This window comes from Mastigoproctus giganteus, chromosome 8 (genome assembly GCF_048544385.1).
Source record: "Mastigoproctus giganteus isolate SK-2022 chromosome 8, ASM4854438v1, whole genome shotgun sequence".
Lineage (NCBI taxonomy): Eukaryota > Metazoa > Arthropoda > Arachnida > Uropygi > Thelyphonidae > Mastigoproctus > Mastigoproctus giganteus.
The window spans coordinates 25116786-25143600 of NC_143582.1; the positions used below are offsets into that span (position 1 = coordinate 25116786).

The 26815-nt window shown below is 34.9% G+C and overlaps 1 protein-coding gene across 1 annotated transcript in view; it reads left to right on the forward strand.

The window, feature by feature from the left end:
• Positions 1 to 26815, forward strand: part of TyrRS (Tyrosyl-tRNA synthetase) — a 77664-nt gene that overhangs the window by 25116 nt on the left and 25733 nt on the right. Inside the window, exons 4-8 of the mRNA XM_090379742.1 lie at positions 169 to 344; positions 1878 to 2007; positions 7589 to 7669; positions 12891 to 12942; positions 24107 to 24289. Of these exons, the coding sequence (XP_090235868.1) occupies positions 169 to 344; positions 1878 to 2007; positions 7589 to 7669; positions 12891 to 12942; positions 24107 to 24289 (622 nt within the window). The remainder of the gene's footprint in view (positions 1 to 168; positions 345 to 1877; positions 2008 to 7588; positions 7670 to 12890; positions 12943 to 24106; positions 24290 to 26815) is intronic.

The following is a 26815-nucleotide window of genomic DNA, read 5'->3' on the forward strand; positions in this document are numbered from 1 at the left end:
CAAACTGTAACTTACTTTCTTCCAAATACTTTTTCTCCAGTTAATGGGTTTCTCAAATGGGTGTAGTTTAATTTTGGCTGTCATTTAAATATGAAATAATTCAAGCAGTAAATTAACATTTTGAAACTGATGTGTTTGTGTGTTTTTCCTCTCCCTCCCTTTCTCTAGGTTACAATTCTTTTTGCTGATCTTCATGCATATCTGGACAACATGAAGGCTCCTTGGAATCTTCTTGAACTGAGAGCAGAGTACTATGAACATGTTATTAAAGCCATGTTACAGTCAATTGGTGTTCCTATAGAAAAATTAAAATTTGTTAAGGGCTCAGAATACCAGCTCAGCAGGTATGAATGCCATGTACTGATTATATTGAGAATTTATATATTTTATCATATTTTGTTTATGATACAGTTAACATTTGAATTAAATTCTGAATAAAGTCTGAAAAAACATTTGACCTTAAAAACATAACTAAAATCAACTGATATACTGATTTTACACACATTAACTATTTCAAGCTTATTATTCAAGCATTAATAATTATGCTTATTATTTCACCAACTTTTATGATAAAAGTTTGTGAAATGATAAGTTGTATTCTCATGTTAATTTTGATGTATCTAGAAATAGTGTTTCAAAAATATGTGCAGAAATTCTGGGACATGTATAGTGTCTAAAATAAGAACAAAAAGTCATGTAAATGTGTCTGATTCAGAATGATTATGGAACTATCACAGTTTTAATTTTAAAAAATGGCTATGGGATTTGAATAATAAAAAATAATAAGAATAATTAGATATGCATCCAGCATGAGTACGCATATTACTAAATACATGTCTGCTTATCTGTTTTATCATTATTTTATTATTTTTTTACCATTCAAAACTCTATAACCAATTTATTCAAACAGCCATAGCTCTGGCAGTAGGAGTAGAGGATTTTCCTCTGTGAGTTATTCCAAGTTTATCAGCTTGCATAATACACACATTGCTGTTTGAGGCCATCATTGAGGTGTCAATGATGACACTCAAACCAAACCTGTCCAAGTAAACAAGTAGCAAAACCACTATACATAGGACAGTAGTAATATAATTGGGTAATATGATGCTTGGCCTGGTGGGACCTGGGTAATTACCATTTGCTTGTGTGAATTGCTTGTTGTAGTTGAGTGACAGTTGAGATTGTTGCAGTTGAGTGGTGCCATGGCACATTTCAGATATGGTCAACTCCATACATGGCTGTCACATAGCAATAAATGTTCACTGGTTTAATATGATCCTTGAGTGGCATGTTGTCAACAAAAATGGGCACTTCTTCATGCATTAGAAATATTAGTATTTATTTCCTAAAAAAACTATTCAAAACCTTCATTTTGTGGTATAATTCTCTGCCAGTTCTTAAGTGTCTTGTTGCTGCCGCCTCTGTATTCACTTACAAGCTAACCCAAACTGAACAAAAAGGAAATAATTATTAGGAAATAAAAATTTGTTCTAATGCAGAAAGAAGTGCCCCTTTTCTTGCTTTAAAACTGTGCAGTGGTTGTTCACTTTCTTGCTCAAAAGTTGCATCACGGCACATTTGGAAATACCTGCATTTTTTTACAGCATGCAAACTATGTCCATTGACCTGCTTGTTTTTGAGTTTAAAACCTGTCCTCTATAACTGTGTTTAAATACACAGTTATAGAGGACAGGTTTTAAAGTCAAAAACTAGCAGGTGCATTTGCCAAAAACAAGCAGGTGCAATTTATTCTGCAGGTACATTCTTTCATTCTGTGCATGTTATGTTTACTCAAAAAGTCTTGCATTTGAGTGATGCTTATATGTTATAATAATAATAAGGAACAGTAAGAAAATTGATGAATAATTATTTTATAGGCAATACACTCTTGATGTGTACAAACTAACATCTATGATTACTGAACATGATGCCAAAAAAGCAGGAGCAGAAGTTGTGAAGCAAGTGGAGCATCCCTTTATAAGCAGCTTGCTTTACCCTGGTCTACAAGTAAAGTTGTCTTATGTTTTATTTTTTCATTTGTTTGACTTATAAATAGATGAGTAAATAGTAGGATAAAGTAGAATATCTTTATCATAATCTTTGGAATAAGGTAGAAACTTCCAAAATTGCTTAGCATCTCATCATGTAATTTAAACTGTCACTGGATTATCAGATGTATAAATAATGAAATTTGTAATCCTGCAATTAGTACTGACTATTGAAGTAACTTTCAGGTTGGATGGGCACTTAAAATATTGTATCCCACATATCAGTTTTTCTTGGATATAAGTAGACATTTTTTCTAAAAAAAAAAAAAAAAAAATTGGTTTTCACATCTACCTTTTCTGTACTTAAAACAATTATAAGTGCTAATATAAATTTTAACTGCATTTGCCATAGATTAAAAAACCATATCTTTATTAAAATGTTGTTTTGCATTATTGGCAATGTGTTATTTTTATATTGATTCCATTGAATTTCTGACTGTAAAATACCTAAATTTTAAGAGTGTTGAAATAAACTGGTCTAGTCAGAAAGTTCTAACACCTTATTTATTACAAAAGAAGCAGTGGAGACAGAGGGCCAAGATGATGAGTAAAGATAGGGGTGGGGTTGTCACATTACTGGTTCCTGCTCCACCAAACCAGTAATGAATAGTATATAGTTGCCAATGCACCATAAAACAAACCAAACCAAACCTATGAGTGGCATATGTTGAAGTTCAGATGTGTCCTAAGTCTGTCATATTCATAATGGATACAAAAGTAAACATGTGTGAAGAATATGGGAATGGAGTGGAAATTCTGTAGAACTGTATTGGTGATGCTTTAAATAAGCATATGTGCTTATACTTAAATAGTAAGGCTTAATCATTGCAGATGAAAAATTTCCAGAGTGGCCAAAAATCTTGAATATACCATTTTTAAGGCTGGCCTTGAACTTCAAACATGGTGAGATAGTTGCCAAAGTGTTTGAAATAATTTATTTGCCCAAACTCATTTTATACATCTTAGAAATTTCAGATGAAGTGGGAATATCTTCTAAATTGCCAGTTGATTTTGACCAAAAAGTTTTGGCTTGTGTCAAGAATTTGTCCAAGATTGTTGAATGACGGTGGAAAGGTTCACTGTTGAGAACTGTGGTGATCTGAAAAGAAAAGTGGAAATGGACCTCGATTTCATCGCTACTGTTGATGAAATGTGGGCGTACAGTTCTCCTCAAAATGGAATTCCAGCCATCCCAGTGGAACAAAAAAAAAAAAAAAAAAAAAAAAATTGATTGGTTTGATCAAATACAGTCAGCTATCCCCTCCCCAGGGAAATGAGAAAAATGGTTGTTATATCGGAAGGTTGTTATATTGATTGTTCATAAAATCAACAACAAAACAAGTAAAAGCTTGAACATTTAATGTAATTCTACTAATACAAGAAAATTATGATTGTAAATTTTGCATTGATTGTAGAGTGCAGTAATGTTACAATTAAATTGTAAATTTCACTACACAGGCTACATACCTATCAAGACCTAACAATTGTTTCATACTTTAAAATAATCTATCAAAACATTCTGTTTCAATGGTAAAGCATGTTTTAAAAGAGAATTATGAAGATGAGCGATAGCAGTTATTTCACTTTCGCAGTTAGGCTGTGCTCGAAAAATTTGACGTACAAGTTCTAATCCTTGATGAGCATCTTTCACTGAAACTTCTTGTTCAACCACAGTTAGGTGCCTTATCATCACTACAAATTTCACACATTGCATCATGACAAGGAGCGTCCAATTATCCACAAACAGCAGAATTTTTCCTATTCTTTTCGCTCATCCTGCAATCTAAGTCTCTGATCCGTTCTTCGTAGATTTGTGATGTCATCCATGCCTTTTGGTTTACTCTATACATAGTCGGTAACATTTTCAAACCTTTAAAGCATAAAGGCTTCTGGGTTTTCCCAATGATTAAAAAGAGGAAGCTTTTCTGGGCCAGATACATTTGCTGCTAGGAGAACAGTAATCCATTGTTTGGGCTTTTATCCACTACTACATTTCTCTCCTTTAAATATAAATGTTTTATCTGGGCCTGGCCCAAAATCCTGACAGTCAAAAATCCCAACAGTATCTACTATATTGTAAAAATATATGAATATAATTCTATATATTTATTAGTTTTTTAGTAAGTAAAAATTTATCTTATTAGATTAATTTTGTAGAAAGAATATAAAAAAATAACAAAAATTTTAACGACAAATACATCTCTCAATTTGAAGATCATGTTTTCTGTTTCAGAAACAAAGTTTTAAAATATGAACAGCAAATAAAAATGACTTAATTAATTTTACCTTATTATATTGCATTTAATTGGTAATTGTTCAAGTCGAAATTTGGCATTTGTATAGGGCATTTGAGCAGTAATTATAGGTATAGCATTGAAATGCTAAAGAAAAAGTTGAAATAAGAATACTTTCAGAATATGAAAGTTTTGAGTAATGTATTTCGGCAGCTGCATAACATTTGTCATAAATATCTTTAGCATAACTAAAACTGTAATTATACAGGTATTTGTTATTAGCTGTACTTACACGAATTTCTTTGACAAGTACATTGGCATGATCATAGGTGCTGGCAGAATATTTTGAAAGGGGTAACCGGAAAAAATATCCCATTTTCTTATTATTATTATAATAATAAGAAAATGGGATTTCTTGCTAAAGATTCTGCAGTGGGAGAGGAAACAATTATTCTATTTACAACAAAAGTAAATATTCAACGCCTATCATGTGCTCAATATTGGATTATAGATGGTACCTTTAAAACTGTGCCCACAACTTTTTTAACAGTTATATACAATACATGTCCCCATTGGTAATGAAAACTATCAAATTCTTCCCTTAGTTTGTGTTGACAACGAATAAGAGTGAAAAACATTATAAACATTTGTTTCAAGATATGATTGACTTTGCCAAAGAAAATGAAATTGAATTGAGACCACAGGCCATACTAACTGACCTGGAATTAGCTGCAATAAATGCCTCCAAAGGCGAGTTCCCTAATGTGTCTAATAAGGTCTGTTTTTTCCACCTGGAACAATGTCCTTGGAGAAAAATTCAAGCAAGTGACTGGCATTTTAGTACGGCATCGATGAAGAATTTAGTTTGCTGCTTCGGCATTTGTGTGCCTTGGCATTTATTCTTTCTGGTGAGATACCACAAGCATTTAATGTTCTGAAGCCACATTTACTGAGGGAAGCTAGTGATGTAATACAGTGGTTTGGAGACATTTATATATATGGAAGAACTAGACGGTAATTCGCGCTCCACAGCATTATGGTATATGCGATTCCATTCAACTGGGAATTCCAAGCACCCAAAACAGTGTTGAGGCTTGCCGTAGAAGATGGGAGTGTATAGTTGGACGAGCACATATTGGCGTGTATAGGATCATCAAGGAATTTCAGAAAGGAACGGCAACAGGTCGATAACTAGGCTGAATGCATACTTCATGGTTAATCTTGTCCAAAATGCAAGAAAGCGACAGTTGAGAGAGAAACGAGAATAATTATGGTTGTCAATGATTGTGAAAATAGATGTGTGTAGATTTTAACTTTTTTTTTTTTTTAAATACAATTGTTATGTCAGAATTTTGGTCATCAAGATTTTGGGTGGCACCGCTTTTATCTGGTAGTAATTTTTAAAAAAAGAGTCCAGTTTCATCAGTATTGAAGATATTGTGGTCGTATGTTGGCAAAACATTTTTTAAACAATTTTCCTTCCATTCCTTTGTAGCGTCAGTGTCCATGGCTGCACTTTCGCCACACTTTTTTGAAAGACAAGCCACAATGAGTCTTAAATTTCTGGAACCATTCATCTGAACTTTTAAATTCCTCAATATCCATTCGATGCTCAAACGATTCAGCCTTAGCTTTTAAAAGATTACCATCTATGGGAGCATTTTTTGCATTCATAATCATTAGCCATTCCAAAAGTTCCTTTTCAAGTTTTAAATATTTTGCCTTTCATGCTCAAATCGTACCCAGTGCAGAAGAAGATTCCTCTAAACTTTTAATCTTTTTCCAATCTTTCAGAATAGTGAAAAGAGTACTCTCAGAAATGCCAACCTGCTTGACTATGTCACTCTTAGAATGCACACTATTATCTACAGCTTGCAAAATCCCAATTTTATCTATGATTGGCAAAGCTATCTGCTTTCTTGGAGCATTACCAATAAACATACACTCTAACCAATGAAATTAACTTCTAGCCAATGTTCATTTCATTACCACACTGTGACAAAAGAGAATGAGAAATCTTATTGACCATGATTTCTCATGGTCAGGCTGCAAGCTTGTCAATTACTTCAATATATTTAAAGCATTCTACCATTTTTAAATGCAAAAAAGTAAAAATTCAGATTAAGAGGTTGGTTTTTTCAATGTCATTTCACTGAATGCAAAATAGCATTAGGTTAACGAGAAATTAGCCAGGACATCATATTTTTATCTCACCAAATTCAAAATATAGCTGAAAGGACAAAGATTTGACGACATTCCAACTATATGAGACTGTGACAGTGAAATTCAAGCAGGATAAAAGCAAATTATAAGCAAAATTGATTATTTGTAATTTGCTTTTTATCATCTTCATCATGGTTTTACCCAATTTAACACTCCTCTAAGTTCATTTTCTTTGGTTTTATGCTGTTTTCCTTATACAGAGTGTCTCAAAAATACACGGCGTAACTTCAGGAATGAGTTCCTCATGTGTAGACAATAAAAATATTTTATATCAACATAGTTCTGGAAATGCTTGGTTTCCGAGTTTTGAAGGTCTGTCTATGACACACAACTGTTCACATCGCCTTATAGTAATTGTTCAAAATGTCCACCTTCTGCCTGAATACAGGCCTCACATCGACGTCTCATGGACTCATCAAATTCCTGGCATGTTAATCTGCTGGTGACAAGGCCTGTACCCATTGCAGATGGTAAGGATACAGTTGGTGTTCTCACAACACTCTCTAAATAGTCACGCGTTGAACAGCCAGTTGCATTGCTATTCTGCTTGCGCTGATTCCAGGAGTGGCATGCACAACATCCAAAATCTCCTCTTCTACTTCAGGAGTCATAGATCTTGGTCATCCTCTGTCGGCAGCACAAGGTGTAAAGGTCCCATGTTCACAAAGGCGGTGATGGATACCTTCAAACGTTTTTCTGTCTAGACATCTTTCTGGGAACCTTTCATGGTACAAACGACATGCCTTCAGAGCATTGCCGTCTGCCAAACCGTACATAAAGTGCATATCCGCTTGCTCCTGATTTGAGTACATGGTCGGAATGGAAAACCACCAGATTCTGAGTACCTTGTGATGAAGGAAATCTCCTGCAGGAGATAAGACATTCCGGTTAATAACTCGGGAACCAAGCATTTCCGGAACTATGTTGATATAAAATATTTTTATTGTCTACATATGAGGAACTCATTTGTGAAGTTATGCCGTGTATTTTTGAGACACCCTGTATACTTATATTGCTGATATATACACATACATACATACCATGAGAGTTTGTGCATGTGCTTAAATTATTTCATATTTATAGGCCCTGGATGAGGAGTATTTAAAAGTTGATGCACAGTTTGGTGGTGTGGATCAAAGGAAGATTTTTACATTCTCTGAAAAAGTAAGTACACAAAAGGATTATATTTGGATTTTACCATCACATCTACTATTAACTAATTTGCAAAGGTACCAGTCCTTTTTTTGTGTAATTATGAATTGAAAATTTTGGGTTTTATTTCTTGGCGAAATATAATTTAATGGAACCCTTGCGTGATCCTTCAATATCACAAAAAAAAAAAAAAAATGTCACAACTCTTACCGTTTCATTCATCTGTACATTGAAAATTCAGGGAGGTGTGTTGGTTGTCATGTCTGCCTTCCTCTCCACTTCCCAGCAGTGTTAGACCAGTTATGTCCCCTGAGGACAGAATAAGAATCAGATTAAGAAACATTAAGGTGGTTCATGTTCAGTTACATACATAAGCAAGGGAAATTATTGAGCAAAAATAATGGAGTTTATATTCTGAACTGTGTATGCAAAGAGTTTTAAAATAAGTGGTTTCATCACTTGCTGAAGTTTTAATGCAGTTTTAAGATAATTTCATTCCTCATGTTTTTGAAACATGACTTGCAGTTAGTGATATGTACAGAGTAATTCAAAAGTAGTTTCGTAACTTGATAAGCTTGTAGCTTTCTGTATTTTGAACTTAATGAATGAATGAAAACCATCATCTTAATTTTTATTGGTAATTAGTAGTTTCAAGTTTCACCAGTAGTTTGTATGTACATAAAATGTAAACAAAATAGCAACTTTTGGAGCCTTTCTGTAGATCGCTTAATCAACACCCTTACCAACATATTTATACAAATTTAAGAAATGAGTTAGAATTGCTACTGATCATGTAACATCTGACACATTGGAGCAGATGTAGCGGGATATTCTTTTGTTTGTACATATGCCCTATGACTTGTTAGTCATCAGGCATATGTAAAAATTTATATTTTACTAAGTTGAAAATAAGTTCAAGAAAGTTATAGACTTTTCAAAGTTTTTAAGCTACTTTTGAATTGCCCTATATTAATAATAGTTCTAATTATTAAATAGTCAAAATTTTGATATTTATTATTCACCTGTGCAAGATATAATTACATGAAGTTTCATTCATTGCTACTTTACTGCCAAGAATGGTAAGACTTCTTTATTATAAGGGTAAATAATACTAATCTTTGTATGTTTGCATGTTCATGGGGTAGGTATTCATATTTGCAGAATGAAAAATTGGAATAATTCATAGAATGAATACTCTACATCACCTTCTTAGACCAGCTAATTATAGTCACAGACTGGAGCAAGTTTATAAAGTTCCTATAAACTATGACAGCAGTTGAATTTATACCGTTCCATGTAAGTGAATTGTAAATCTACTATACCATCACAGTTGGCCTATAAAAGTTCCTAAACATTATCTGAAAATGTTATTGAAAATCTGGGGTAACCGTTGTTGACAATAAGAATGTTAAACATATTATTCCTGTTTGGTCAACCTCTTTCTCAAAAACAAAAATCATATAGAATAACAAGTGATGATATGGTTGTAGATGTGGAAACTATGAGTTAAGAATAAAAATTATAGATATGGGTCTGAAGAATATTGAAATAGGAATAAAACTAGCAGAGGTGCCAGAACTTGCACTTTTTATGCTATAGAAGCCCTCATATTGAAATCTGTGTTGTAATGTTAAATTTTCGACCAAGTTTTCATCTCAAACAAAACATATTTTGCAACTAAAAAAAATCATTTGGCTCTAATTTCAGAAGAATTGAACATGGAGGCTAATATTAATGTTCCTTTAAATTACCATGTTAAATAATTTTTCAAAAATAAAGGGTCTTTTTATTTTAGGGTAGTACATTAACAAAGTATATTTAAAACCTGTTATGAAGAATACCATTTTGACAAAAATTTCACTATAGATCAAGTATTACCTGGTCCTGGGTAACTTCTCTTATTAATAGTTCTTTGTAAATTTCATTTGAACAGTACTTGTAATGAAAAATTCTGTGTAGCAAATTATTTTCAGCACCCTCCTATGCATAAAATATATTGGTTTATTAAGAAAGAAATTGAAAATGGTGAATGGTTAGTGCAGGAATGAATAAACACAAATTTGATTTTGTCAGTTGTGTCCAGAATTCATTCTATAGAGCACTGTGTCACATACATCCTGTTGTAAATGCAGTTGAGAAAGAAATAAAATAAACATTAACAGCATTTGCGTAAAGAAAACAAAACAAGTTTTGAAAGAGGTTAGGAAAAGAATTGGTTGATTTTTTACAACATGGTACCCTCATCCCATGGGTCTTTGCAACAACCAGTGATAGACAAGTGTAGCTGCTCCCACTTATTGCTCTGACAAGCTGCTAATTACCATTGGCTTGCATTAGAATGAATGCCATCTTTCCACTGACTAAAGCTGGCAGGTTTGCGTTACAGTATACGGAAACACAGGGTACCATATTCTAAAGAACATTTCCAAGATCTTTGGGATGGGATACTGATTGCTCAGGCGGGCTGCCAAATAACCGTGATTTGCGTTAGAGTGAATGCAGTCTTGGTGCTGATTTTAAATAGGAAAAAAGAGTCCCCCTGGTGCAGTTTTAAAATCAGGAAACAATTTAAAACCAGTGTCGGGGGCCTCTCATTTTCTAATTAAAAGCAGGGCCCCTTTGGCCCTGGTATAAAGATTTTAAAGGTTTAATTTAGTACTGTTTTCATTGATCCCCCACGGGTGTTCGTTTTAGATTGGAAAATGAGTTCTCCCTTTGGAGCTGGTTTTAAATCATTTCCCAATTTTAAAACAGCATGAGGGGCCTCTTTTCTTGATTTTAAACCAGTACCAATACAGCATTCACTCTTCACATCTTTAGAATATGGTACCATGTATTTCCATAGCTCTAATGCAAACCTGCTGGCTTTAGTTGGTGGACTGGTGGCATCCATTCTAATACAACCACTGTTAATTAGCATTCTACTGGAGCAGTAAGTGGGAGGCGCTACACTTATCTATCATTGCTTGTTGCAGTGATCAATGGGATAGGGTACCACATTGTAAAGATATTAACCAAAGAATTCTGTATCATACTCTCTATATTTTCCCTATTCCTGAATGGCCAAGCTCAGGTTTGTTTCTTTTTCCTTTCTCCTTACAGTACATAGGTGATATAGGGTGCAGACACTTTTTCATTTTAAAAAAAAATATATTTTGATAGTGAAGTATCTCAGATAGCAAATTTGCATACCAATACTTTTTTTTTTTTTTTTTGTCCCTTCTCTCAGAAAATTAATGTAATGTATTTGTAAATGTGAATTATTAAAATTTTATATACTGTTCTATTTGTTATAAATAAAATATCCTTTTAAAGTAGTAATTCACTTTATATTTCTTTTTACATGTTTTATTTATTAATTGATTTTAGAGTCAAAAATTAAATGAAATAAAGTACAAATTACTACAGTCAGTCCTCGTATAGCACGATAGTTGTATTCCTAGAAACCCTCGTGCAATGCAAAATCGTGCAATATAAACAACGGGCCCTATGGGAAAAATAGGGTTAGGTGCCGACCACCCAAGATTGAACACACATTTGTAACCAAAACATTACCAAACACAATAAATAATCGTAATAAAATACTAACGTATTTTATTATGACTATTACGTAATAAAATATTGCTAATGCTTTTGCTTCTATCGTAAGCAAACTTGTTTTTTGTTTGATTTTCTATCCAGATGACAGCCGTTCCATCTCTTCCAATTCTTTGTCTTAATCTAATGGATTTTAATTACACTTTGAGTTGGTCCTGCTATAAAAGTTGTTTTTATTTTCTCTGCATTCTTTGTAATTCTCGGCGTTGCCTCATTTAGGTCTGTAGCACGTGCAATATCACATGGTCTTTCATTTCACTCAAAGCGTTTCACAATTTCGTATTTTTTCTATATCAACAGAGGCGGACTGGCCATAAGCCTTACCGGGGAAACCCCGTTGGGCCGGAGGCCAGTGTGATTTTAGCCATAAACGCTAGTATGAAGTCACTACAATTTTCCCGGGTAAGAATTTTTGATCCAGTCCGCCTCTGTTTATCGATATTGCTTTTATTTTTCTCTCTGAATCTGCAGTGTCTTCACCAGGACGCTTCCTTTTCACACCTTTTAAGCATTTTACTCATTTTTAGGGAATAAAGCACAATTACAAAACGAGGATGCACGCTTGATACACATAAACAACACCGTAAAGGCAGAGATTAACACCTCACATTTTACTAAAGCACATTTCTAGGAGTTACTACCATAAAACAATAAAAATAATTTCCAGTTGCGTTTCTGCTAGTGGAATCTGTTATAAATTGGTAGTAAAGTCGATCTAATTGCATCTGCGATTATATTGATAGCTGGAATTGTGTTGGTTTTATGTTATTATGGTGAAATGTGTTTCCCCTTCACTGATATAAAAAACATAAATATATTTTGAGAATCTTCTCTTCATTCCTGTCGTGTTGCATTCACGATAGGAATGAAGAGAAGTTGGGGTGATTCTGCGTTCAACTGCCATTTCTTGTAAACACAAAGGCGAATTGTGCATAAGCGAATTCGGTTCGTGTTATATAAGATATCGTTCCCCTATTTATAAATCGTGTATGATCGAATTCGTGTAATGTAAACATGTGTTATACGAGGACCGACTGTACTTCTGTTTGTTATAAAAGTGGAACTGAAATATCCAAACAAATAATGGTAATGGTTCTTGTAAAATAGTTTTTAGCACTATTCATTACACTGAAATTGCAGTACAACAAAATGATTTGTGCATTTTACTTTATGCCACCAGATGGCATAATCTTTCAGTCGTGTGGCCTTTTTTATACAAATATTATAATAGTGTAAAAATAACTTCAGTGAATCTTATTGCATTCCTGTGTTTTTTTAGTTCATTTTGCAATGTGTGTGTTTAATCCAAGTCTTACAATGATCATTTGTCTGAATTTTTTACTTTATTCTGAGAAAAATCATTAGATTGAAGTATATTATGCATGTTTCTCACAGCAGCATATCTGTAATGCTGATCTCCCCAACTATATTTTACTTGATGTTTAAGTTTATGTCCGAGATACTGTTTGTGCAAAGCATATAAGGTATCCTTGATAAAAGTTGCACAGATGAGTTAAGAATATCAAAACCTTTAGCTCTGTTTTAGTTATTGAATTTATAGTTAAAGATTTTCCAGAAATACTAAGAAATGAAAGTTTAGTATATCACAGAAATGTGTTAATTTATTTTCTTTCAGTATTTGCCTCAGTTGGGATATTCCAAAAGAGTTCATTTTATGAATCCAATGGGTAAGATTTACTTTAAAAAAGTTTTAATTTAAAATTTTATTAATAATTTTGTAGTCCTTATAAAAATACAAATATACTCTGTGTTATTGGCATTGGTCCACCAATACCAATGAGAAATACACATGCACACGCACACACATTGTATTTATAAGAGGTAGAGTCTCAATCTACCAACTTATATATATATAGTTGCAATATAAGGGGAACAGAAACTTATTTTAAGCCCAAAACGTATATACAAAAGAAAGCTTCATAATGTTATCTTTATCGAGGGATAGCCACTTACCACTCAAAAATTATACAAGTGGGCATATTTCTGACTGTTGAAAGCACTGAAGCAAAGTTGCCACAGTAACAAAACACCAGCATGTTTTATAGAATCTTTTATAGATGCAATATTTAGTAACAGATAAGCCTACCTTTGGCTTTAATTACACATGTCCTTGTCAATGGACTCCGAATCAGATTTTGGTAACAGGAAGGTAGTATTTTGGTCTGTTCCTTCTTCAGCACAGTAGTTAATTCAGCTATCGTGGCGTCCTAACCTGAAGCCTGTGCTTTGATTTATCCTATTGATTCAGCATGATTGGGGTTGAGGCTCAGGGCAAGCCAGTAAAAGTTTTCCATGTCTGTCTTTAAACTAAGACACTACAAGCAGTGCAGTACGACATGATGCATTGTCATGTTGATACAAAAAGGGATCCTCTCCATACTATTGCCACAATGTAGGATGAATGGAATTGCTGAGACTGTTAGTGTACCATTTGGCATTTATCATTCCAGGAAAGAGATTCTGGATCTTTTGGTGATTCAAGCTCAGACTACAAGAGCAATCCTATACAATGACAGCAACAGCATCTGCATCAAACTACACAGTTGGAACAACATATGCTGGTAAATAATGGTCTCTGGTTAGCCAATAGACCCAAACATAGCTATAAGTTCAGAAAGCCATTATGCCATGATTCATATCTTTATAATACAACTTTTCCAGTGTTCTGGGAATCAGTTGCAATGGGTAATTGATACACCAGGTAAGTCAGTGCTGTGCATTGCATGCTGTGATGTTCAATTTGTGTGCTGCAGCTCGTCCGTAAAATTCAGTGCTATGCATCTCCTTGCATATCATCCTTTTACTAGTATAAGTTCCTGCCGACTGATAGTACCACTCTTCTGAGTGCCCTCTATGTCTTCCTTTAATTTCTGTGGTTTGCCCGAATGTTCCTTGGCTGTAGTAGTGCTGTTATGTTTCCTTTTGGTGATTACATTAGCCGCTGTTGATCTGCTGTTATAGTTTTGCTCTGATCATGCAAACAAATTTATTGCTAATGTGGCATCCTATGATGACGCCTTGTTTGAAAGTCACTAAGTCTCGATCTACCTACTATATTTCATCAGTCTGCTTCTGGTGTGAATGTATTTGCTTTTATACATATTTCTGACATGGATATATGGCTGTCCAGATACTAATGACAAAAAAACATAGAAAGCCATATTCACTTGGGACTGAGAGGTAGTGACATGTGTAATATTCAAATTTTATGCATTTTATAGTGCACCAAATCTGAAATAAATTTGAAAATGGAATTGAGTAATATTAGTATCTCTTATATATATTATATTTTTTTTAACTATGGACATAATAAGCAGAAATATAAGTGCATGCACGTTTTAAATTTCTTGTGATTAATGGACTGGTAAATGGAAGAGACTAATCATTTTGTGTTTGTTTTTATCTTTATAACATTGTTTTTTAATTTCCTGCATAATTAGTAAATTTTTGTGTTTTTTTTTTTTTTTTTGAAATTATAAAAACACTTAATTTTTTATTTTAAAAAAATGCTTACAATAAGTACTGTGATTCACTAAGAAAAGATGAAATATTGGTATACTCCAAACAGGATTAAAAAAAACTTCTTCCAGAAATTGAAAAAAAAGCTGTTACCTGTGTGCTGCTGTATTATCACCTCGTTTTACAGTTGAGGGTATTACCAGTGCAGAATTAACATTCAGATGTGTAATGCATAAAGTTACAAAAATAAAAATGAAGCAAAAAAAAAAACCCAGCAATTATCAGTTATATGCATCCATGAAAAACTTTGCTTTGGCATACTGAAGCTGCATGTGTCTCCATATCAGTAAATCCCATATAGTATTATTGGATTTTTTTTTTTTTTTTTTTTTTTTGATACTTCAGTAATTGCTACAGCAGGTTTGTGTGTGTGTGTTACTGACTTCTCATTTATACCACGCCATTAATCACATTTTTACCAACAGCCTTGGAGGGGGGGATACCCTGTATACAGGAATATTAAATCTTAATTCCCACCCCAAATGGGGCTATTCATTTAGAAATTTTATTCCCTTGGCTTTTTGGTCAAAATTGGTGCAATAGAAAAGTCTAGTTAAGAAACATAAGCAGCAGAGCAAATTTTTACTAGCAGCTCAAGAGGCTACCCATCATTTAGGAACAGAATTCAAAATTCTGACACGATTAATTTTTATTCCTTCATGATACATATCTACCTTGGACAATTTGAAAATATGCTACGTGAATTGAAAGTCATTTTCCTTGCTGTTACCTAATGTAATTCTTATTCTGTGGATTTTTATTACATTTGCTACATTCATCAGCATAACATTTGCATATAATATCTGAAATTATCTTCTATATCTTAAATATCAGATAGTTTCAGTTCATTTTGATTTTAGTTATGAAACCATATTTCAGATATTTGAGATAGAATCTGTGTTCCAGTTTCTCAGGCTGTTGGAAAATGAAGGCTATCTCAGGCTAGTGGAAAATGAAAAGACCTTGGGATAATTGTGCAGTCAGATATGAAGTTCTCTGAGCAATTCAGATAGGCTGCCAGGACAGCTCATGAAGTTTTGTCAATGATACACAGGAATTTTGCTTACAGTGATAAGGAGATGAACAAACCATTGTACAAGATAATGGTTAAGTAGCACCTTGAGTACTGCTTACAAATCTGGAGGCCTAATTTGAGGAAAGATGTGGATATTTTGGTATGGGCAAGGGCAATGAGATTGGTGAAAGAAACAAAAGGGTGGTCTTACCAAGAAAGGCTTCAGTTCCGAAAATTGCAACATTTAGATACTAGGCACCTACAAGATGATCTAACTGAGGTATTTAAGGCTTTGAATGCATTGAGTGAGTTCAGTGTTGATGTCATTCTTCCTCTTGCTCAGACTTTTTTATGAAAACCACAAACACGAGAGGTATTAGAACCTATAGTACATAGTACTGTGCCGCCTCCATGGGCAGGAGCAGCAGTGCGTAGCACACGCTTCTTGATTAGACCGGGGTTCGAGCCTTTGACCACCAAATACAGAGGATGCGGAAAGGTCAGGGAATGAACACCGCATATCCCCGGAGCAATATGGCCTTAGTTGCTAATGCTCCTAAAAAACAAACAAACAACTTAGTACCGTGCTTGCTTTGGTGGTTGAGAAGACAAAAGAAGATATTTGTTGACATTAGACTTGAACTTCATTAGACTGTAATTTTCAGGAAATACATATGAAGGAAGGTTGTTCCAGAAAACAGCAGTTGAATGAATAAACGAGGAAGATTCAAAGTTGGTTTTGTGAGTTTGAAGTTGGACAGTAAATGGATGTTGGCTGGTGGCAGCATGTGTTCAGACTGTTTTGAAAGAGAGAGCGGGAATTATAGAAGCCAATTCAGAAAAACAGTGCCCATGGAAGTATCTGTAGGAAAGGCATGCAGCAGAAACAGTAAGCCTATGAGACAGCAAGTGGAGAGACTGTTAGAGAGGAGTCATTAATTAAATTAACTGCCTTCTTCTGAATGGAATCTAGAAGCCTGAGAGAGGTTTTGGGGCACCACCTGAGATGTGGGAACAATATTCCATGGTAGGGCGGATTTGCGATTTGTACAGAGTAAACAGCCGTTTGGAAGAAAAGTAATACTGAGAGCGAAAGAGAAAACCAAGTTTTTTAGATGCAGAGAAAGCAATATTTGTAATGTGCTTGTACCAAGAGAGATTAGAAGTCAGGGTAATCCCCAAAAGAGATATATCATTTTGCCTAGAAATCGGAGTGTCACCAAAGACAAGCATAGGAGCAGAGAATCCTTTTTTGCGAGATATAAGACAATACTGAGTTTTAGAAGGATTGAAATCAACTAAGTTGTCTTTGCCTCACTGGAGAATTACCTGGAAATCGGCATTTAAAGAATTGGTAGCGGATATTTGAGAAGTTGAAGCTGATTGAGCAGGGCAAGGTTTCTCAAAATGGAAAGTGGAATGCAATGTGCTATCATCGGCAAAACTATGGGTAGGATTTCCAGTCAATGGAAGAAGGCCATTCATATACAAGAGGAAAAGAGTGGTGGAAAGAACTGAACCTTGGGGGACACCAGCATTAGTGGAGAAGTTAGAAGACAGAGAGCCATCTACCATCACCCTCAGTGAGCGATCTGAGAGAAAACTGGATAACCAATTTCAAAAAACAGATGGCAAACCATAAGATGGAAGCCTGTTTAGAAGAATTTATGCCAAACACGATCGAAAACCTTTGAGATGTCAAGAGCAACTGCTTGTGTTTAACCGAACGTTTCCGTTGAATTTGTCCATAAATGGGTAACATAAGCCAGAATATCACCAGTGGATCGACACTGATGGAATCCATACTGGTGATCGTTGATCAGACTGAAGGTTTCCAGGTAGTTTAAGAGTTGGCAGTTAATTGATTTCTCCATTACATTAGAAAGAGTAGACGTAATTGCAATGGGACGATAATTGGATGTGAGGGATTTGTCACCCTTTTTAGGAACTGGCTGGATATGAGCAAATTTCCAAGCAGAAGGAAAAATACCTTTGGAATAAGAAAGTGAAAAAAAAAAAAGCAGCAAAGAACAGGAGTAAGTTCAGTAGAGCACAGGTTTTGAGAACAAGTGGAGAAATACCATCACGATCTGGAGCTTTCTTAGCATCAATATTCGACAAAATCCTTCTGACATCTTTTTGACGGAAGACCACAGGAGACATTGAATGGAGTGTGTTGGGAATGGTGGGAGGTGTTTTACCAAGATCATTAATACATGAGTTGGAAGAAAAATGGGATGCTAGCAGGTCAGCTTTATCCTTGGCTGAAGTGACAATAGAACCATTTGGTTTTGACCTAGGTGGGAGCGGAGATGGGCAAAAGTTGCGGCCAATAGCTTTGGCAAGAGACCAGAATGCTCTGCTACCATTAGGGCAAGAAGCAAGTTTTCTACTCAGCCTGTTCAAAATCTATTTTGGACTGATTAATAACAACTGCTTTACAATTGTTGCGAGCTTTGGTGTAGGCAGAAAATGAAACTGAAGAATTGGAAACAAGCCAATTATGACATGCAACATTCTTCTCTTGAACACCCTTAGCACATTCATTGGAAGACCAAGGTTTAGATAAAGGACACGATTTTAAAGTGGAGTGTGGCATAAAGGATTCCATTCCTATAAGAATAATTTCACTGACATGATCTGAGCAAATGTTGACATCAGAAGTTTTGAAACAGTAATCCGACCAAGGAAAAGAAGAAAAGAAATCTCACAGGTCATCCCATTTAGCATTCTTGTAGTGCCAAACAATACAAGGTTGGGAATTGCCATGAGATAAAGACTCCATTGGAGAAGAGACAATCACCATGTTGTGATCTGAGGTGCCTAAAGGGCTACTCACTTCAACCGTGTACTTTGAAGGGTTGTTTGTGAGAAAAAGATCAAGCGTGTTGGCTGTAATGTTAGGATTGTCCAGTATTCTGATAGAATAAATGAACAGTCTGTGCGAGGTCATTAGTAATTGCAAAAGTCTCAGAATTTTGACCAGCTAGGTCTGTGTGACTAGAAAACGGAAGCCAGCTGGAGTTGTGAACATTAAAATCACCAAGGAAAATTATCTCACTGTTAGGAAAGTTGGACTGAAGAAAGTTAAGTTGCAAAGAGAGGAAGTCAAAGAGTTCCAAGTGATTAGTGGAGTTGGGAGAACAGTAGAGACAGCAGATGAATTTGACAGAATGAGGTAGAGAGATTTTAAGCCAGAGAAGATCGAAAAGAGGAGATTCCAAATTACCAAGTCTCTAACAGGGAATATCGGAACAGAAATATGCGCAAGTACCTCCTTTGAGGCAAAAGAAATCATACAGCGGATAATTTGGGCAACCGAGATGAGCAGTGGTTGAATCAGCTGATAACTGAGATTCCATCAGAAAAAGTATATGTGGTTTGGCTGACTGCAAGTGGAAATGGACATCATTGAGATTAGAACTGAGACCATGTATATTTGCGAAATGAACTAGGAAGTGTTTCGGAGGTTTAGATCTTTTCGCAGATAAGCTTACTGTATTAGTGTGACAATTCGTGGTGTATTCAATAGTAAGAAAAAGTGGGTGGGACATTCTGTATGAAGTAATGAAATTTTTGGATATGGCGTACACATGGTAAGAATATACCCAAATCCTCAATGTAATGTGGCCTCGTCGATGCTCCCCACATACACACTACTTGAACTCCCTCCAGTCACTATCTGGCAGAGTAGAAGTAGCCAGATTATACACTAGCTGATCTGGAAGTCTCCTAAAGAGTTACCAATAGGTTCAGTCCAGTGTACTGACTAGCAGCCAGCCTGTGAACACCGTTTTAGAGCTGTACCCTTGAAATGTAAGGAAGATTGGATCTCGCTTTGATGTTCATCATAATCTCAAAAGTCATCAGACATACTGTATGATGGAAGAGATGGGGAAGGGTTAACTGGAACTTGGCTCTGGAGACTAAACATGGGTTCCCCCACTTCAAGCCTCCAATAAGCAAAGTGGTGGTATTGCACCAGTTGATGAGAGTCATCTACCACCTAGTATTGCCTGGTAACACAGAATGGGTGGCATTCCTCCATGTGGTGTGGGTATTTATTCCTCTACACACATGAATAGGAATAAATTCAAATTGAGGAAAGATGGTTGCAGGATAGTTGTGCAGAAGTTTGCTTTCAGCCAGTGGGTGCTCAATTGTTGGAACAAATGTCCATCTGTTATTGTGCAAATGGGTAGTTTGAAAAAATTCATGGAAGAACTAGACAAATTATTGGAGTGGATGGACAGGTGATGTGGGAAGTTGTTTTTTTTTTTTTTTTTTCTGTTGCTTTATAAGTTTGTTTTCTTGTATCATTTGTTAATACTAATATAATTATTTTGCATGAATCAATGGGACTACTCTTAAGATTCACTATTGCACCATGTTTTGTTTGTAGTGAACGGTCCAGTCGATAATTGGCATCGTTTTAAATGTATCTCATATTGTGAATACTTTTACAAATTGCCATGGTATTGCACTGCTTTGAATAAATAACACTTCACCAGCGGAGAAGACGTTACTTATTGTTGGTGGATACCGCCACTGTTTCGAAACTTGTTGGCTTACTCATCGGTCAGTGGGCAAGTACCCTGTTGTTGCAATAGTGACAACCCAGTTATGAAGTATAAGTCCACAATAAAGAGTACCCAGTTATGAAGTATAAATCCATGAGAGATGCTTGATGGTGTGTAATAATATAAACTAAGGCAATTATTTGTGAAGGTATTCACAATATGAGATACAGTTAAAATTATGCCAATTATAGACTTGGACAGTTCACTACGAACAAAATGGTGCAAAGGCACTGACCCGTTCAATAGTGAATATTAAGCCTAGTTCTGTTGCTTCGTGCAAAATAATTGCTTTAGTTTATAAACACTATATAATATGTAGCAGATTACTTCAAAGATTCTGCCTCATCTTCTTGTCCACAGTTCACTACGAACAAAATATGGTGCAAAGGCACTGACCCGTTCAATAGTTAATACTAATATATAACTTAGTCTATAAATTCTTTGAAATTATTTTTGTGAAGCTTTCTGTTATCACAAACAGAAAGCTTGTTTGTGAGAAATTATTTTAACAGCTAAATTTTGCTGTTAAAATAATTTCCTGAGATGAATCCTTCCTTGCTTGCTTAATATAGTGATGATCTTATATCATTGTGAAGCCACTAGTTTGTATAACTGGAATGATACAAGATGTGAGCCAAAAGTTTCTAGAATTGTGGCTAGGAGCACAAATGGTGTGCAGTATAGCTTTCCACTGCTATATACCTTTGTATTCCTTCATTTGAGATAATCTGTTGACTTTCACTGTTATAGCATGCTACATTACATAATCATACAATTAGTGAAATGGCTGTCGTGAAGGACCAATGAGTTCTTCATTGATTTTTGCTTTAAACATGACAAAACAACTTCAAGAAACTTGTGAAATGCTAGAAATAGCTTTTGGTGACAATGCCACTGGAGGGACATATATTTGAATGCTTTTTTGTCTTCAGAAGCAGTCAAACATCAGTTGAAGATGTGAAGCTTGCATGTTGCTCGTTGTGCCTCGCTGATGAAAACATGAAAAACAGTGTATCAGTTCATATGTGAAGTTGAAAATATCATTAATGATGTGGATTATCATAAACACTATGTAATATGTAGCAGATTACTTCAAAGATTCTGCCTCATCTTCTTGTCCACGAGCAGAGAAAGTAATTTGTCTGTGTACTAGGACCTGCTGGATCACATCAGAACGATGAAAATCCTGCATTCTAAGGTAAGGCCAGAAGAAGAAAGCTGGGTTAATAGTTATGAATCCAGAAACAAAGCAACAGTCTTTCCAGTGGAAGAGTTTATCTTTCCACTGGGAAGACATCTGAAAAAAAGCAAAGCAGGTTAGTCCACTTTGAAGAGAATGTTGGTTGTGGGTTTTTTTTTTTTTTTGACACAGAGAATTGTTCTTCAAGAATTTCATTACTGCATGACAAATTGTCATTCAACAGCACTACTTGGGGTCCTTAGATATTGGAGAGAAGGCATTAGGAGGTTTGGAAAAGCATCTTAATCAGGATTGGGTTCCACACCACAGCATGCCATTATGCACAGTTTTTGACCATGAATAACTTAGCTATGATCTCATGCCCACTGTTACTCCTTGTTCTTCAAGATGGAATAACAGCTCATAAGATGGAGATTTTATGATATGAGATGCAGATAGAAGTCGTACTGAACAATTTCAAAACAAAAGTTCCAGCAGTGCTTTCAGTAGTAGTAGAAATGTTAGATTGTGTATATTACCTCCAAAGGTGACAGCACAGATCTGTGACTAAGATTTTCCTGTTGGTCCAGACTTCTTGGAGCTATACATAATCTATTGACACATGCCTTGAGGTATATAGGGGATGGACAAAATAATGGAAACACCTGGGATAAGAGTTACTCGTTTGCACTAATATGGTGTTGGGCCACCTTTGCTTTTGAAACAGCTGGTATTTTACATGGAATATATTTAAATAAATTTTGAACTGTCTTTTTAAGAGGAATATTGGACCATTCTTCATGGAGAAACATTTCAAGCTCCTTGAGTGATGAAGGTGAAGGAAATCTGCTTTTCACCGTCTTCTCCAAATATGCCCACAGTGGCTCAATAATATTTAAGTTTGGTGATTGTGCAGGCCATGGCAGATGCTTAGCCTCAGTTTTGTGCTCCTCAAACCAAGAATCTTGGTTTGAGTTTGATGGTGCCACGAGTCAAATTTCAAGATGATAATGCTTCAATAAGCACATTATCATCTTGAAACATGGCAAACATTGTTTGCACCATGAGATGAACTTGGTCACTCAAAATATCAGAGTAATCAGTGGCAATAATTTGCCCATTCTGGGTGAAGATAGGGCCTAAAAAATAAGATATTGCTGCCCAAACCATTGTTGGTCCTCCTTCATGTTTTACAATTGGTACAAGACAGTCAGGTTGATTTTGCTTCATTTAGCATTTGCCAAATGTAAACTCTCCCTGATGTTGTAAAGAGTGTGAATGATGATTTCCCTGAAAATTAGGTTTCAATTCATCAAGTGTCTAGTTTTTGTCTTCCTTTCACCATTGCATCCTCTTTTTAGCATTGCCATCAGTAATGTATGGCTTCACAATAGCAGCTCTCATAAATTTCAGCTTTATGAAGTTCTCAGTGAGCACTGTTTTGCTTGAAACTGGATTGATGAGACTCATTAAGTTCTGCAGTTAATTTTGAGGTAGTAGTTTTATGTTTTCAGGCTGCAATCCTTTTCAGTGTCTGGCAGTCTCTTTCAGTCAGCTTTGATCAGATGAATTTGGTAGTCTCAATCAGCTCCAACCAAACGAATTCAGCAGTCTCTTTCAGTCAACTTCAATCAGATGAATTTGGCAGTCTCTTTCAGTCACTTCATCCTGTCAGAATTTGTTTTCCCATACTTGTGAATGCAGAAATCACTTTCAATACATTTGCTCTGGGTACATTAAACAAATATATCCAGATGGAATCTATCCAGTTATATTGAAGGAGGCAGCGAGGGAAGTAAATGAGAGCATCCTTAGATTCAGTGGAAGTCCCCATGGACTGGAGATGTGCAAATGTATCCCCAATTCACAAAAGGGATTCAAAGGGTGATGCAAATAATTATAGACCTGTTAGTTCAACTTTCTGTTCTGTGGAAAATAATGGGAGTCACTGGTTAAAGAAGTGATACAGCATCACCTAGACAAGACTGCAGTAATAGTTCAGACACAGCATGGGTTTGTTAAGGGGAAGTCTTGTCTGACCAATTTAATTGGATACTACAATGTGGTCACAAAGGAACTGGATGCAAAAGATTATTATTTTGATATTATATACTTGAATTTCAGGAAAGCTTTTGAAATTAGATTACAAATTGGGCAGAGTAAGGGTCTGAGACCTTCAGCAGATGGTACACAAATATCAATAGTCTTGGGTCATCCTTGAGGAAAGGAGTGATAAACTTCCATGGGTATATTACACAACTGGCCTGAATGTTTGAAGTGTCATGTAACAGACCAAGGATGATGTTTTGTGTATGTTTTGTTGGATATTGTGCTATTGATTATGTAAATAACAAAATATAGTATGTCAATCAGATTTTTGTCATTTTCATATAATTACATTCTGATACAGTATTTATGGTAAGAAAAGGTACACAAATACTATGTTAACCAGCAATCACTTAATAAATATGTATTGTGATAATAAAGTTTAATGAAGATGCAGAAATATGTTGTTTCATCTTTTTCGCATAAAATAGTTCCAGGCCTCACTGGAGGGAAAATGAGTTCTTCCGAAGAAGATTCTAAAATTGATCTCTTGGATAGTCCTGTTACAGTGAAAAAGAAGCTGAAAAAAGCATTTTGTGAGCCAGGAAATTTAGAAGAAAATGGAGTATTAGCATTTGTGAAGCATGTGATATTTCCTCTATTTTCAAATGAAGGTAAGACTGCTTGATGGAAATAGATTTTATTTCCATCTAGGTGATGATAAGATATTAATGATGGGAATATCATAACATCACCTAGATGATGATAGGATATTAATGATGGGAATAAAATTTTTATTTTATTCCAATCAAGATATTGAGTATACGATATTATGGTGTTAAGCATATGATATTAGGTTATGCTATAAATTGATAACAATGTATAATGTTTTGTAAGAATTATGCCATGACAAATAAATATATGCTGTTAGTAATTTAAAATTTTTGATTCTGATTGTTTGTGTTAGTTGACAGAAGATAGTTGTTTTTGTATATGAAGTGATATAATGTAAGCATAAAGTTAAATTGCTGTTTAAATGTGTGTATAAGCAGTTTGTTGTTATATGACAATTTAGGCACAAAGTGAGATTGGTGTATGTATGTATAAACAGCTGATATATAGGAAATTATGGGAGGGGATTAAGTAAATTACAAACAAATGCAGCTATGATCAAAAATTCATTTTGTTGAGGTCAGAAGATAAATATATAATTTGCTTGCTGAAGCCAACCAAACAGAAATTGAACTGGAAAAATCATCCAAGACAGTGTGTTTATTTGTTAACAGCATTTGATGACTAGATGCTAATTTTAAGAAAATAAAATAGTCCACCTGCATACAGTAAACTCTAAAATTTGGCACTTTACAATCCAGAAAGGCAAAGAAAGCAATCTGGCACTCATATCAATGATTGCATTTTTCTTTAAGAATTTATGCAAAAAAGGGTGACATTTCTTCTTTTTTTTTTTTTTATAAGATTCTTGCAGGATTATTTTATCCTTTAAATTGATTTTGCAGTCAGTAAGATTTAAACTGCATAGACAAAGACAATGCTATTGTCTTAATTCTCACAATATAATTAACCTGCCTATATAAAGAGTTTCCCTGGTATTATGTTGCTTTTAAAATGGATGACCTCACCAAAAGGTTAATCAGCCATTTGTTTAAAAGCTGAAACCATTATGACAGTCTGTTTGAGGACTAACTGGTTAACTAGAAGTTGTTCAATGTGAGCTGCCACTGCCATGCATATATGAAATCAGAGTTTTCAAAGTTGTAATATAGATAAAGCTATCCGTTTCCTGAAACAAGTTGTCACAGCAGTATCTTTTAAATAAATGGCCAATTAACTTTTACTAGGGAAACTTTTTGCAAAGGCACGTTTGTTTTGCTGCGAGAATGTGCAAAGGGCACGTTTGTTCTGCTAACCTTCAAGGTGTATTTTAGCCTCACTTGCACACCTTACACCAAGAATCCTCACTCACCCAACCAACCAAATCTTGCTAACTGTGAAAACATATGAAAGGACAAGGCAGTCTTGCAGACAGCTTATAATTTCTCTGAGGGAATAGTGGAAATTGCTCATGCAGTTTGCAAGAGTTAGAGCAGTTTGATTTCACTGTAGGACAGCTGAGAGCAAAGCAATTAAAAACTGGGTGTAGATACAGCTAGAAAAATGCATGCTTTGTTAAATCTGATTAATGTCTTCCATAAATGGCAAATTAATGATATATGCAAACAACAGATTTAATATCACCCAAATAAGGTTTTTCCCACCATTATAGTTGCTCATATGGCTCACCAGGTGTATGACTCAAGTAGGGAGTAAAACAACAGGTGCTCAAGATTGCTTACTTGACTTTCCATTCCATACTAATTTCATGGAAGAGGCCTATTGGATGACCTTGACCATCTCTTGTTTTTCCTTTTGCTGTAGCTACACTGGTAACTAAAAGATCCTTGTTATTGTTTCTGAGAAATTGGTTCTCCAAATTATATTATTAAAGGCAGAATGTCATGTAAACTAATGAAGAATGCATTGTTATAATAATGATCACTTAAGAAGAATGATTAATTTTATTCTCATTGATCATCGTAGAAGTATTTTTCCTCCAAAGCTCCATTGATATTCTGACATTTGCTGTGAGTTTCTTAATTGTAGTTTGTTTACGTTTACCAAACTTAACAAACTGAACTGTTACTTGAATTTTACCACTAGTACCATCTTTTATTCGATCTACCATTTACAGGTGTTAATGGTTCACATTTTAATTAGTATTAGCATTTAGCATTAGTAGTGGCATATGATGCACAAAAGCAAGCTTATACATCATCAACAAAAAAAAAAAAAAAAAAAAAACCACTTCCCATTCACTTATTCATTTGCCCCAAAAGTTTGTCCAGTTCTTCCTTGAATCTATTTTAAGCTATCAGCTTCCACAATGATAGATGGAAGTTTGTTCCAGCAATCAACCACTCATTGGCTAAAGGCAAATTCTGCATATCTGTTTTGCAGCTGACATTGCTCTTGAATTTATGCCCCTTCAAATGTGTAATCTGAGCAAAAGGAGAATCCCATCAGCATTGAGCTTGCTGAAACTATTCAAAACCTTATACACATGATATAACTGATGGGATCTATCCAGTTATATTAAAGGAGGCGGCAAAGCAACTAAGCAAACTTTTAGCCATAATTATGAG